The 15,255-nt window shown below is 50.4% G+C and overlaps 1 protein-coding gene across 1 annotated transcript in view; it reads left to right on the top strand.

Moving 5' to 3' along the window:
• Alk (ALK receptor tyrosine kinase) overlaps window positions 1-15,255 on the top strand; it is a 700,602-nt gene that overhangs the window by 659,138 nt on the left and 26,209 nt on the right. Inside the window, exons 14-22 of the mRNA XM_055627271.1 lie at window positions 5,266-5,397; window positions 6,009-6,153; window positions 7,580-7,762; window positions 8,962-9,060; window positions 9,575-9,727; window positions 11,348-11,452; window positions 12,808-12,994; window positions 14,467-14,557; window positions 14,660-14,724. Of these exons, the coding sequence (XP_055483246.1) occupies window positions 5,266-5,397; window positions 6,009-6,153; window positions 7,580-7,762; window positions 8,962-9,060; window positions 9,575-9,727; window positions 11,348-11,452; window positions 12,808-12,994; window positions 14,467-14,557; window positions 14,660-14,724 (1,160 nt within the window). The remainder of the gene's footprint in view (window positions 1-5,265; window positions 5,398-6,008; window positions 6,154-7,579; window positions 7,763-8,961; window positions 9,061-9,574; window positions 9,728-11,347; window positions 11,453-12,807; window positions 12,995-14,466; window positions 14,558-14,659; window positions 14,725-15,255) is intronic.

Here is a 15,255-nt window from a genome sequence, read left to right as displayed (position 1 = left end):
GTAGAGTGTTTGCCTAGCTTTTGCAAGTTGTTTTGTTTTGTTTTGTTTTGTTTTCCTGAGCATAGCTGTGCATGCCCTTAGTCCTAGCATTTGGGAGATGGAGGAAGGAGAATCAGAAGTTCAAGGTCATCTTTAACTGTGTATGGAGTTGAAGTCAGCCTGGGATACATGGACTCAGGAACCCCTAACTCAAAAAAAAAAAAAAAAAAAAAAAAGAAAGAAAGAAAGAAAGAAAAGAAAAGAAAAGAAAAAGGGAAAGAAAGAATGCCTTCATATAGTATTTATTTAATTGACTAAAACTGGAAAAAAAAGTAAAGCATAAACTGAGAGCCAGAATGCTAGTAGTCCACTTTCCATTAGTTACTTTTATGTTGTTCTGACAAAATGCCTTCCAGAAACAATGTCTGAAAGAGAAGATTCATGTTGGCTCATGGTTTCAAAGGGTCTCAGTCCATCATCATGGATAAGGCATGAGGGACTTCATAGCAGCAGATCTGGAAATGGAGAGAGAGGGGCAGGAATCAGGGCAGTAAAGCCATCAAGGCTTATGCCTGATGGCCTGCTTCCCACAGCTAGACCTCACCTCCTAAACACTCCACAAACTCCCAAACAGCATCATCAACTGGGAAACAAATATGCAAAATATGAGCCTGCAGGGGACATTTCACTCCCATTTTACAAATGAGGAGAGGGGAGACCACAAAGGTGAAGAGACTTGCCCGGTGTCACTCACAAAGAGGCCCACAATCCTAGAGCATTTGTTTTGGCAGCATCCTATACTTGTCTGAGCTGTAGTTTCTGTGACCTCTTCCCCATTTCCACTTATATAGCTCATCATCGGGCAAGCCTCTGTGATCCCAGAGACAGCCTAGCATAGTGTTTCTGACCCCACTCAGGTGTCCCACTGTCAAAGAGAAGTCCAGCCACAGGAGCTGAGAATGTCCAGCGGTGACCCACAGAACCAGACAGTGAGGACTGACTGCACAGCAGCGAGGAAGCCCCGGACACCCCAGTTGCCTGGCTCTTGCCTTGCTAATGTTAGGGGGATGGCAAGACCCTGCCAGTGCTGGCTCTTCTGGCAGGAACTCAGGCCCCAGGAAGCAGATATCCAACTATGATCAGGCTGCAGCACAGCTTTGTTGGGCAAGATCTCATACAAAAACCTGCGTCCCAGTGCCCGGCACAGCACCTTCTCCACAGCAGCCTAGGAGCACAGATTAAGGAGCAGGACCTGCCAAAACACCAGTTCAGTCCCACAAAAGAAACTCCTCTCCAAAGAGCCAAACGGTGGGCTGTGAGTTCAGGAGGTAGCAAGGGAGAGCACCTCAGCCCCCCCGGCACCCCCACATCTCCCTGGGTTAACGAAATGCCAGAGAACTAAGCCTGGTGGGTACCGCCTCCTGTCTGAGAAATGCCTCCACTCCGATTTTTATTTAGGAACTATAATCAGAATTTTGCAGGCTGTTATAATATATTAAGTCATTAAATTACAGGCTGCTGTAATTTTCACAGGAATTTATTGAGTGCTAATGTAATTCTTTCATCTAAGCAGAAAGATTGCATTGACTTCTGCAAGGGACTTTTACTTGATTGGATTGTAATCAGTTATGTCTTTTCACAGGACTATGTCCCCCTTTTTTTTAATTCAATTGTAATCTACTTGTTCCTCTAGGTTGCTGCACTTTATCATTCTTATTAATCAACCTACTTGTTCTCAAACTTTGTGGTTGCATAGGGAGAGCTCCCAAGAGGGCAGGAGGGGGCCATCTCAGCCATGAGCAGAGGAAAGCGCCCTCTGCTGGTTGGAGCAGGCATGTCCTGCACCACTGAGCAGGGAAGAAAGTAATGTGTCCTGGTTACTCTGCACTCTCCCTCCCGTGGTCCTTAGGAGAAGAGGACATGCTACCTTCAAGCATTGTCTCCACCTCCAGTTTTCACTAGAAAAAAAAAAAAAAAAAGAATGAAGTGAATTCTAAGAATTAAGCTGCAGTTTAGCAGGCTTAACTGCACATCTGTGGGAGGTTCTCTACCTGATGCCTGGCCATCCCAAGCAATGGGTGTGGAAAGAAAGGGGGTCTGCCCTTTGTTGTGTATGCATTCACAGCATCTTCATCATCCTCCACGACTCGATGCTAGCTGTGTCCCCAGCAGCAACCATTGAAAATGCCTTCTGAAAATCCCATAAGCCCCCTAGATGGCAAAAATCATTGACCTAATTGCTCAGCCCCGTACTCCAACCCAGAAAACATCAGGAAGGCCATTGTGTGAGCCGGACACATTCTGTCCATTCAAAGTGATTCTGAAAACCTGAGCTGAGTGCCACCCACCCCTCCAGAAAATTGGGACATTCACTGAACAAAAGATATCCTTATATGTGAGGCACTTCCATTCTAGCAAGGAGAGGAGGACTTGGCTGAGGCTCAGTCCCTGGGTGGGAGCATGCCGGTGCACCTGAGAACTGGAGGGGAGGAGCAAGTGTGTTAGCTAAGAGGTGAGGGCGATGGGGATGGGCTGGGATGACACATTCCACATCCTCAAAACCCGATAGTGATATAACAGGTGTGCCTCCAAAGTCTCCTGTGGGTGCACCATGAAGTCTGGATCCCATGGAGACACAGAAGGTGTCAGACACCCGATTCAAAGGCTACTGCATTCATCCAGCAAGAGATGCTGGTGGCTTGGACTGTCATGGTCAGTGTGGAGGTGGTGGAAAGTGACTGGGTACCGGGCACGGCACATTGGAATGTGAAATCCAAAATGGCTTCCTGCCTGATTATGTGAGGACTGAGCAGCTGCCATCACCTGCCAGAGAATGCTGCAGAGCGGGCAGCTTGAGCTAGCTAGGCTCATGCCTGAAATCCCAACAAGTTTGAGGCCAGCCTGAGCTACACAGTAAGTTCCAGGTCAGCCTCAATTACAAGCAAGACTGCCAAAAACCAAAAACAAACAAAGAGTAGATTTTGTGGCAAGGTCAAGAGGTCAAGGTCAAACACACTGCCTGTGGAGATCCAGTAGACAACAAAGCAGATACGGAAGATGGCTGGTGGGCAACACAGAAGACCACTGGGGCCTAGAAGAGAGGTCCAGGGAGGAAGATATAAAACAGCATAGAGTTTAAATGGGCTGGGATTGCCTATGGTGTGGTACAGACTGTGAAGGAACCCTGGGTCCCCAACCCAGGGCTAGAAGGAAAAAGAAGGTTAGAAGGTTATAGGTTAAAAGGAAAAAGAAGAGAAGCTAACAAAGAATGGGGAAGGTAGGAGGGGACTCAAGTGGCAAGGGAAGTCCTAGGAGTCAGGAAAAGAAGTGTTTCATCTCCCCTAGAGGCTCTTGCTAGGTGAGAGGGATGCCCCCTGCGGATGGTCATTTCTTAGGCATCCTCTGCCCTGATTTAAAGGAATCCCTGGAAGATGGGCCAGCCCAAGCTCCACTGCTCTTGCCCCTACACCGTACCAGCACTCTCCAGAAATCAGATCTCAGGAAGAGGCACCCGAAGGATGTGGAGGTCACACTGTTAGCTGTCAGAGGAGAGATGGAGAGACAGCTCTGGAAGTGGGTCTTTTCAGCTCTGCTGGTTCACTCTGGACAGCCCTTTGATTTATAGATAGAGGCAACTCCAAGACCCTGAGAGTCTCATTAAAGCCCTGCTCAAGTCACAGCCCCCTTCCCCTCTCCCTCCGACTCTACCCAGGCTCAGGGCATGCACCTTGCCACCCATTCCTGTCGAGGCCACCTTCCCAGCAGGCTCCCTGCAGCCCTGAACCGCTGCATATACGAGGGAGAAATGTTAGCTCTACCCCAGCAGTCTAGAGCTTTCCATACACACTAAATCCACTCTAAGAAATGTCAAATTATTTCCATCATTAAATCCAAAATGCCATAAAACAAATTGCATCTCGGCTGTTTATCTGGAAATTTCTCAAGTACCCACTGCCAGCACTCCTGAATACTTTAGCATAAGGAACGGCCCAAGATGGATTGCTGTGTCCACTGGCTGGTTATGCAGCCGAGTTTGATGAAAATTTGATGTTTTATTGGCTTTTATTCCATTAAGTGAAAGAGAAGTCATTTTCCTCTGAGGTCAGGCTGATGTTTAGAGAATTCGTCTGAAACACAGTGGCCAAGGCAGGTGTAACTATTATTCAGGCAGGAGACTCTTCCTCCCAGGACTCCGGATTTTTTTGTTACAGACATACCAGCAAAATCTCAGCAACCTCCGTCTCCACAACCATGAGCCCCACCAGGAGCCACTGGAGCCCAGAAGTGACTCTAATGAGATTCACTCAGCCACGTTTCCATCCGTAACCTGTGAAACACAGTGGCAGCAGCTTGCCTGCACATCCGTACAGCCTGTGATGGCACTGTCCCCACCCCACACCTGACACCCACAGACGCAGTCACCCAAAGTAATGATGGGTGTAGCTATCAGATTCCAACGTCCAGTCCCTCTTCTACATGGCAGCCAGGGGACTCTACCTCGGGCTACATGCCGCAGACATCTAAAAACAAAAAGCAGGACGTTAGGTGGGAGGAACGAGATGTCTAAGATGGAGAAATGACTTTCCCAAAGGTGAGATGAGGATGAAAATTCCACGGCTGGGCTTTGTTTATTTGTTCTGTATTTATTTTTAATTCTTCTTGTAGTGCTCCAGAATTGAAACTTGGGAGAGGGACAGAGATGGCGAGAGACAAATAGAAAGAGAGAAGCCTCCCTGGCTTTCCACTCCCGAGTCCAATTCTGATCATCCACAGGGGACCTGGCCATGACCTGGCTGTTTCTTTAATCCCTGTAGTTACCCCTAATTTATCTCTCCACCCAGGGTCCTGTCATCCCTTCCTGAGCAGCCATGGGACCCTAACTGGTCCCTCTGCACTAAGCTGTACTTTTCTAAGCAAGAGACCTTTCCCCACACACCCCATTTACCCCCTTTCCTGTGGGTCATGCTACTCTTCCCCCTTGGAATGGCCTGAATTTTCCTTCTTTGTACTGAAACCCTCCCTATACTCTGCAGCCCACCCGGAAGCCACCTCCTGCAGGCAGTCCTACCTGGCTGCAATCCATCCCCCAGCTTCCCATAACGTTTGTACCCAAGTTGGACTTGCAGCCCTTTCCTAGCCCTGCTCAAAGTGACCGTTGTATGTGTGTATGTATTTTTGTCCCCCCTGCTCAACCATAGACCATCCAAGGGATGATCAGATACAGCTGTAAGCAGTCAAGGAGCCTAACTTGGCACAAACCTAATGAGGTGGTCTTTGTTTGTACAGGCAAACCAACTAATCCAGAAGGTCTGTGTCGGCGAGAACAACGTGATCGAAGAAGAGATCCGTGTGAACAGAAGCGTGCACGAGTGGGCAGGAGGCGGAGGAGGCGGGGGTGGAGCCACCTACGTGTTTAAGGTGAGGTCTTCTCCGAAAGATGAAGCAGTGCTTTGGACCCCTTGTGGTATAACAGCCCCAGAACAAAGCTAGACAGAAACGCCTGGGGTGTTCTACCTCAGCGAGAAACCACGGCCCGGAGGGTGTTCAGGTTTGTCTAAGAAAGGGTACCATACTTTGCCTTTTCCTTTCAGCGTCAAGGCCCCTTGTCCACCCAGGCCAGGCAGACTTTTCTAACATTGTCAAACCCCGGCTATAGATTGAAGGCGGGCTTCTCGCTGGGTGCTCCCCCCCTTTCTGGAGACAGAGATGCTAGGAGTAAATTCTTGAACTTGTGGGGATCCAGGGAAGGGGGCTGAAGGAATGATCTTTCAGGATCCATCCCAGCTCATTTGTAATCTATGAAGAGTTGGGTACCCTAGAGGGCTCGCATCACTGGTTTTGCAACGGAGAGAGAAACTGGTCGGAGGGGGTTACTATAACACAAATTCGGGGCCCTCAAATCTCCACAGATGGAGAAGTCAGCCCGATGCCCTGCAAATCGTAAAGTTAAGCATTTAAGCCGGGGCATAAGGTCTCCCTAATGGATGCCTAGCCCAGTTTCTCCATCTCTGAATGTCTCCCCTGGGCAGATGAAAGATGGAGTGCCTGTGCCCCTGATCATTGCAGCTGGTGGTGGTGGCAGGGCCTACGGGGCCAAGACAGACACGTTCCACCCAGAGAGACTGGAGAATAACTCCTCAGTCCTAGGGCTGAACGGCAATTCCGGAGCCGCAGGTAAAGCCCCGCCCTCTCCCACAAAGTCCTGGGGACCCTGAGAGCACTGGGCCCTGAGTGCTGGAGGCTGTTCCTATGGAAGGCAATGGGGGGGGGGCACCCTGTTGCATCTATAAAGCTATCTTGCTGACTTGAGGCTTGCTAATCTTGTGGAGGCCCAGGACCCCAGCTCGGCAATTTCTAGAGCTGACAAAGCCTGCACACCTTGCTGAGGAGCCTCAACTCAGATTCGTTTGCCATTGTTGGGAACCAGAGTGTGTTACCCATCCAAGCTGCATTTTGTGAGCCTGGATCCCTATGATTAGCATTTGGTCACCTCTATCAGAAGTCCCTACCTATATGCCTCTCTACTGCACTGCCCTCTCTGGGCTCCAGGGGACCTCAAACAGTTCTTCCAGATTCCCCCTGGCAGGCTAACCCTTATAGTCCCCAGGGGATGCACTCATGTGACTCTGTTCCTACTGCCTGGGTTCCCACTGAGGCCATCCCCTGGAGTCACCAGAGTAGGTATCTCTTGGCATGTCATATGGAGCAATAAGGGGGAGTGGGCACTAGCCTCTCAAGGACCAGCAGGAGATAGTCATTGTAATCAAGTGCTAGGGACAATGCATAGGCTCCGTTCTGTCGGTTAGTTCCCTTTCTGGGAGCTCAAAGCAGCTCCTGGGGTTCCTGAAACACAGCTCTGGTGGCTCCCACTGTCATCAGGCATCTTGCTGAGCTTCTCCTCAGCTCTGCAGCAGGCTGAGGCAGGCATGAGGCAGCTAGCAGACAAGGGACCTGTTATATTTAACTACCCCCACACTTAGCACTTTGAGGGATGTTTCAAGCACTTGGGCCAGTGGTTCTAACATCGGCCCTCAACACTGTGATTGATTTTGAGTCTTATTATCTCCAAGTTACAGGTGGGGAAACTGAGGCTCAAAATGAGGGGGTCAGTGGCCTGGATGTCAGAGCCAGCAAACAGTGAAACCCTTGGGATTATCTAGAGCCTGATCCTTCAAGAAACTAGTACAGTGACCTTTGCAGGCAGCCAGCAGTTGGCTGCTTTCTCCGCAGCCGCCAACTGCTGGCCTCAGTAGGCCACCAGTCTCGTTAGAATGGAAACAGTGATGTGACACCCTCAGGAGGAGGCACCCATACAGTAAGAAGTTCCACCGTCATTCTGCCTGTCCCCAGTGTCCCCGAAGGCCCTGCTGGAGTACACTGCCTACTCCTGGGCTAGAGAGGCCTGCCAGGAAACAGGACACCAAGGCACAACAACTTTATTGGCACACGCTGTTGCTTAAGAGGTGTGGCTAGTGCCAATGTCTCCACCGTGGACAGAGCCCTGGAGGAGAGCAAGTGGGGGCATGCTTCTCAAAGCCCACCCCAGCCTCCTTCCAACTTCTCCAGCTCCTCAGAGAGGCCGGTCTCGTTTCTCCCACAGGTGGTGGAGGCGGCTGGAATGATAACACTTCCTTGCTCTGGGCCGGAAAGTCTTTGCTGGAGGGTGCCGCTGGAGGACATTCCTGCCCCCAGGCCATGAAGAAGTGGGGGTGGGAGACAAGAGGGGGTTTCGGAGGGGGTGGAGGGGGGTGCTCCTCAGGTGGAGGAGGCGGAGGATATATAGGTAAAGATGATTCGTGTTCTAGGTGTCACTCTTTCCCCTCTTAGTCCTAGGCTCCTCCCTCCCTGTCACCTTCCTGCCCTGCCCCAGTGTGGACTGTGACGTCACTGCACGCTCCCCCTCCCCTCTGCCTGGCTTGGGCCCGCCAGAGGTAGGGTGTTGGCTTTTGAGCCAGCATCCTGCTTCTAGGCTTGTGTAGCAACACCACCATCAAGATCCTATGTGATCCTTGATCCCTCCCCATCCACCATCCCGCCCCCCACCCCCGTGCACCCACCCCCTTCAAAGCTGAACATAAAAAGCCTTTGGCTTCCCAGATGGTTCTGTAAGCCACCACAATGACCGGGAAGCCCTGAAGACCAGACTCCTCTAGCCCCTACAGCTCCTTTTGAAAGACTGGCTAAGCCAGCCTGGACTGGTCTATAGTGTCATGGGCTCTTCCCTTTCTGTCCAGCCCACTAGCTGCTTGAGAGCAGCACTGTCCTTGTGGTGGCTACTCCCAGAAGCCACCGCAGGCAGCTCCAAGCCAGTCCTGCAGCAAGCAGCCTGCTGTTGACCCCATTGTTCTGGGAAGAGCTTGCCCCTAAGATACTGGCAGATGCTACCCCCACCTTCCCCCAGATTAGGACACACTGCATGCCAGCACTGTGACGTTCGTGTCTGTGTTTTGCTTTGTTGCTCTATGGAAAATGCTTGTGTTAACCACACAAGCTTCCTTTCCAAGCTTTGGGTGGATGGGAGGACCCGAGGGTGGGAGGGGCGCCCCAAGATCACTCAGTCCCAAGTGAAAGGAGGGACAGGAGCCTGAAGGCACAGCGGCTTATCTCCCCCAGGGCCTGTCTTGACCACTAAGCCACCTGAGAGCAACTCCTCTAAGCCACAAGGATAAGCCCAACTTCAAGAGACTAGAACCTTCTAGATTCTTGCTCACCTGGGCTACTTAGTAGTGGGGCCACAGCAGTGCCGGAGAGAGTCCCTGGATGATCTGACCCCAACCTGGAAGGGAAATTGACCCCCACAAGCAGCATCTGCAGAACTAAACCAACTTCCAGTCTCTGTGCCTGCAAACCTCCCTTCCCTCCCCTCCTCCCTGCCCCAGTGACCCATAGCTTTGGCCAGAACTTCGTGCTTGTTGATGTGCATGTGTGCTGAGACTTGGGCACCCACCTTTTGGGGTTCAACTCTTCTCTGGTTTGCCACAGGCGGCAACGCAGCATCAAACAATGACCCCGAAATGGATGGGGAAGATGGGGTTTCCTTCATCAGCCCATTGGGTATCCTGTACACCCCGGCCTTAAAAGGTACCCCCTCTACCAGGTGATGATACAAACTTAAGCCACTTCTTCCACCAAGCCAAAACCTGGACGTTATTGACATGAGGTCAGGATACCGGGGCATGGCCGTGGGCTTCTTGCTGATCCAAGCTCATCTAAAGCTCATCTCATCATATTTTCTGGAAGCTGGGGTATATGGTTGAATTTAGGCAGAGAGGCAGAATAGGGACTGCCGGGCAGGCAGGTCCTAGAAAATGACTCAAGAGTAGCTAGACCACTTGTACCAGAGCCAGGGGCCTGAATACAAGTCTCTCACTCATACAGAGACAAACACACATCCTCAGTCCCAGATCTACTCGCCAGGGTCCCAAAGATGCTTCCTCAAACAGAGATGTGCTTACAGTGGCAAAGGCACGTGGGACAGGGACCCCAAGAACCCACAGCAAGCAGCTAGAGATAAAGTTCAAAGTTTGGACCTGAGGGTACAGGGCGATGGGTCTTCATGATCGGCCTGAGACTGATCCTCATTCCTTGTCACCAGTGATGGAGGGCCATGGGGAAGTGAACATCAAGCATTATCTAAACTGCAGTCACTGTGAGGTAGACGAATGCCACATGGACCCCGAGAGCCACAAAGTCATCTGCTTCTGTGACCATGGGACGGTGCTGGCTGAAGACGGTGTCTCCTGTGTTGGTAAGGGGCAGCGATGGGGGGAGGGAAGAGGGCCAAAGCTTGAGCCAACTGAACAAGCCCCGCTGTTTCCTAAGTGTCTTTTCCCTCTCTTGCTTATGTTCTGGCAACTGATCAAAGAGACCTTGTGCCAAAGGTAGGTCATCACACCTGAAGGGGACTCAGAAACACCCATGCCCTTCCCTCAGCCAGGAAGTAAAAGCTGTGGTGTCTCTACCAAGGGGCCTGACATACCAGCTCCACCCAAGTACCCATCCACAGGGACCTTAGCACTCCTAAGACAACCCTGTGTCAAAGAGGTTCAGAGCCAGGCCCTGTGCCTTTGAACTTCTTGTATATGGTTCCTGAATGGACACAGCCCCTTAGTAGACACATTCAAAAAGGATGCTCCAGTTTCTGAGTCTCCTCCAGATTCAATAGAGTGCTAAGCCTACTTCCCACACTAACCTACTCCCTATGCTTTCCTCTTCTGCACGTACTCCAAGTCTCCTTTGAGACAGAGTGTCCAAGCCAGTCCTAGGAGTACAGGACTATAATCCCAATGGAGATAGAAGAATGGAAATTTCAAGGCCTGTCTGGGCTACAGAGGGAGGTTAAGACTAGTCTGAGTAACTTAATCAAATTCTGTCTCAAAGTAGAAAATACACAAAAGTCTGGGGATGTAGCTCAGTGGTAGAGTGTTTGCCTAGTATACACTAGGCCCTGAGTCCAATTCAAAGGCAGATGGTGGGTGGAGGAAAGAAAGAGGAAAAGAAAGAAGTGGAAAGAGAAAATGAATAGGAAAGAAACAAAGAATGGAGAGAAGAGGTAAAGGGCTAGGGAAGGGAAAAGTGGAAAAGGAAAAGAGGAGAACAGAGAGAAAAAAGGAAAGAGGAGAGGGGAGGGGAGGGGAGAGGAAGAGAGGAGAAGGAAGGGAGGAGAAGAGAAGAAGGGAGGAGAAGGAAAGTGAGGGGAAAAAAGGAGGAGAGGAAGGGGAGGAGAAGAGAGAAGAGGGGAGGGGAGAGGAGGGGAGAGACAAGGAAGTAAGGGGAGGGGAGGGGAAGAAAGAAAAGGGGAGGGGAGAGGAAGAAAGAGGGAAGGGGAATTAAGGGGAAGGGAAATGAAAAGGAATAGAAGGAGGGGGAGGGGAGAGAAGGGGAGGAGAGGGAAGGGAAGAGGCAGTTTCGTGAGCCAGAGCATATCATCTGGCCAAGATGGGGCTCACAGGACCTTCCCTTGTTTTGGGTCCTAAGAAGTAATTCCACCCCTGAGAATGTAATCAAGGGACTTTATTTACTGCTGTGTGAAGTCCCCTAAGGTCCCCGAGTCTCTTCCATATCCACTTCTGTTTCTCCCTCTGTCCTCCTCCCATCCTTGTGCAGCTGATGTTGGGGACCAACACCCAGGATTGATATTCATCCCTGTTGAATTTTCCCTCTACCCCAAAGCTACTGCTGGGAGCCTGTGAAACCAGGATGAGCCTGCTTAGGGCCCATGGTTCCCTGAAAAGGGAGGTGTGACAAGATCTCCAGAGACGGGAAACAGCAGGTGGCTTTTCCAGCTGGGGAGGGTATTTCTGACTTGGGACCTGCTCAGAGGAGAATCAGCATGGTGGTCAGTGCCCCATCGGGACCTGTCTTCCAGTGTCGCCCACCCCGGAACCCCACCTGCCACTCTCACTGATCCTCTCTGTCGTGACTTCTGCCCTGGTGGCTGCCCTCGTTCTGGCATTCTCCGGCATCATGATTGGTGAGTGTGCCACAGGGCAACAGATCTTCCAAAGGGGTCTTGGAATCTTCCTCTTCCCCCAAAAGCATAGGGTCTCAGGGTGTAAAATGAACACCAAGGCATCACCCTGCACTAATGGGTCCCAGAGCTGGGTGGACCACTAGGCCAAGTGAGGGCAGACTTCCAGTGCAACAGGAAACTCTGCCTGGCTTTCTGTTGCTGCCTGCCAAAAGATCTGCAGTTTCAGAGAGGAGTCTCTGATGCTGATCGTTGACCCTGTGTGGCCTCCTGGCTGCTCCCAGGGATGGGTTCCCTCCAGTGGCCAGCATGATGGTTTCCTGCACCCCAACCTTCACTGTCAGCGATTCTGTGCTTGAGAAAACCCTGCTCATGGCTGGGGCTACTCCCTGTGTACCAGCTCAGACTGTACTAGCCAGGCTCTCCCACTCAACTAGAGAATGGAAAGCTGGTTTCTGAGCCCCTTCAATCCGAAGAGCGTCTCAATAATGGAGTGCCTGATTTAGACTGACCTGTGGACGTGTCTGTGAGGGATTTTCTTATTGGGCTAACTAACATGAGATGACCCACCTTAAATATGGGCAGCATCATTCTCCCTGGGTTTGGTTACTGGGCTGCATTTTAAAAGGGAGAAAGGTGAGTGGAGTTCAGTCACGCACGCATTCCTTCTCTTCTCTTCACTGTGGATGTGACCAAACCACTTCAGGTTCCTGCCGTCTTGGATTCCCCACAGTGATGGACTGTACCCTGGAACTGCGAGCCAAAATATAGCCTTTCTCCCCTAAATTGCTCTTGTCAGGCTACTTTAGCACAGCAACAGGAACAGAACACCATACATGTATGACACACTAAGAGATTGCTCTTAGGAAGGGAAACAGGGGCTGTTCCTGGCATGAACTCGCTTGCCTGCTCTTTGGTCTCCTCCACCTGGCAAGGTGGCCTTACGAGGCCACAGAGAAAGAGGATCCAGACAGTCCTGATGAGACCTTATAGGATAGGGTCAGATAGTAGGGTAGGAAGACCTCCCCTACCAGTGGACTACGGGAGGGGCATAGGGAGAGAAGAGGGAGGGAGGGTGAGACCAGGAGGAGATGAGGAAGGGGGTTACAGCCACAATACAAAGTGCATAAATTATAATTAATAATAACAATAATAACAATCTCTTTAGGTTAGGTGATTTATTTTTTTAAGCTTCACACTTGATGAAGGGATGCTCTGTGTGCACAGTCTTTGTCAGTACTGCTAATGGTGACAGGAAAGTTTAAAGTTCAAGGTCTGGAGGAGGTGGCCACTGCTGGCCTTCAGCTAAAGGCTACCTGGCCCAGGCCGCCTCAAAGCAGACACCCATCTGTCCGCAGTTTACCGCCGGAAGCACCAGGAGTTGCAGGCTATGCAGATGGAGCTGCAGAGCCCTGAGTACAAGCTGAGCAAGTTACGGACCTCGACCATCATGACCGACTACAACCCCAACTACTGCTTTGCTGGAAAGACTTCATCCATCAGTGACCTGAAGGAGGTGCCACGGAAGAACATCACCCTCATTCGGTGAGCTTTCTGCCAACCGTCCCAGAGCTGAAGGGTCTCTCTGTACCATGGACTCATGTAGCCACGAGGAGCCATCCTTGGGTATACACCCAGCCTCTCAGGGAGACAAAGTTCAGTGTTCAGAGGGTCATAGGAATGTTTGCTTATTTCAACACCCCGTGTGTTTATGCAGTCTATGCAATGAGAAGGGTAAATTGATGAAAAGAACAGAAGTCCTCAAACCCCATCATTCACCGTTTCTAGAAAAATTTTGGCCCCGCAGCCTGTACTCTGAGCTATCAAAACACCCATCATTTCCTCTATCATCCACTATCACACTCCACAGCAAGGATCTGCCAATCATCTGTCCCTATCCCTAAAAGGATCGCCCTCTTCCAGACATGAGCCATCCCTTACCTCAGTCCCTAGCAGATGCCAGAGATTCAGTAAGTTTTCATTGGGTGGATATACATTTGACCATCTCCATGAATCCCTGGCTAGAGCTGTATTTGATGTATTCTCTGGGTGCTGTAACACAATACCACAGGCTAGGTGAGTTATGAAGAAAAGAGGTTTGCTTGGTCTCCGAGTTAGGATCCAAGGTCTATGACTATCAGGTGATGACCTTTGCTGGCAAAGACAGAGCTGGGCACATGAAGCCACCAGAACCTGCCCATGGGAGGCTCTGCCCTAATGACCTGTCTCCTTTGAATCACCTCCCATCACAACACTAATTTTCCACACTGTTTTCACATGTGAACCTCCAACCTTAGCAGACCTGTTTGGCTCACAGAGGAAACTCTAGTTTCTCCAACATTGTCCCTGGCTATACAAACACACATGGGCAGACCCCAACCCCAGCATGGTGAGCAACACAAAATGAACTCAGTGGTGATCTTGGAGGTGTCTTTGAATCAGGACACTTTGTCAAGGCTTTTGTTGCTATTGTCATTATTATGCAGGTCTTTTGCTTGTCAATCATGGTTTCCACTTTTGTATTTTTATGGGACTTTGGGCGGGGGGATATGTATTTCTCTGAGACTACATATTTTTGTGTGTGCTTTTTCTTTGGCTTTCTTTTCTGTTTGTTTCTTTTGTCCTATTCTGCCATATTTATTTGCTTTTTCTTATTATTTTTTTAGATTCCTGTTTGGTTTTTTTTTTTTTAATAACAGAGGAGGGATAAAGGGTGTGGATTTGAGTGGGTGAGGAGGTGGAGATAATCTGGGAGAAGCTGGGGGAGGGGAAACCCTAATCAAAATGTTGTATGAAAATATACCCATGCCACATTTAAAAATCAAAAGAAGATAATTTAAAAAAGGAAAGGAAAGAAATGGAGGCCCCGGGTGACGCGGCAAAGCCGAGCTGAGGGTGTGGCTCCTCAGGGCTCATCCTTGCCTCTTATGTGTGCACAGTGATCGAGACACTGATCTCCAGGGCCCCAGCTGCCTTCGGCTCGCTTAACTGTGACTTATCTTGTCTTCTTGGTACAGGGGCCTAGGCCACGGCGCATTTGGGGAAGTGTATGAAGGCCAGGTGTCTGGAATGCCCAATGACCCAAGCCCTCTACAAGTGGCTGTAAAGGTGAGGGGTGGCTCCACCTTTCACCCAGCCTTAGCCCGAGGTCCCTATAAGCTACCACCCACACGGCTCATAGCCATCTCCTCCTCCCGCCCTCCCTTCCAGACGCTGCCGGAAGTATGTTCAGAACAAGATGAGTTGGATTTCCTCATGGAAGCTCTGATCATCAGGTAAAGGCACAGAGACCCCAGCCTTTCTCCTCCAACCTCCTTGAGGCATTTAAAGATCTTTCTAATTGACAGGTGTCTCAGGGTGGAGGGCTGGTGTGGGGGGGGGGGGGATGTGTTGGTCCAGAAGGCCACTCTCACCTCCACCCAACAAGCAGAAGGTTCCCTGAACAATCCCCAGTGATTTTCTCAGAGGCTATCTAAGTGACATAATCACCAACAGCACCCTGCCTGCAACCAGCATCCTGCTGCCAAACATTGGTTCCTGTTTCTCACTTAATAAAGCATGCTCAGCCAGGTGTGGTGGAGCATGCCTAGAATCCCAGCACTCAGGGAAGCAGGTGGATCTCTGTGAGTTCAAGGCCAGCCTGGTTTACAAAGTGAGTTTAGAACAGCCAAGGCTATAGAGGAAAACCCTGTCTTGGAGAGAAAGAAAAGAAATCAAAATAAGATAATAAATAAGATAAGATAAAATAAGATAAGGAAGGAAGGAAGGAAGGAAGGAAGGAAGGAAGGAAGGAAGGAAGGAAGGAA

This window comes from Psammomys obesus, unplaced genomic scaffold, assembly GCF_907164565.1.
Source record: "Psammomys obesus unplaced genomic scaffold, mPsaObe1.curated_primary_1811, whole genome shotgun sequence".
NCBI lineage: Eukaryota > Metazoa > Chordata > Mammalia > Rodentia > Muridae > Psammomys > Psammomys obesus.
This window is presented reverse-complemented; position numbering and strand designations above follow the sequence as displayed.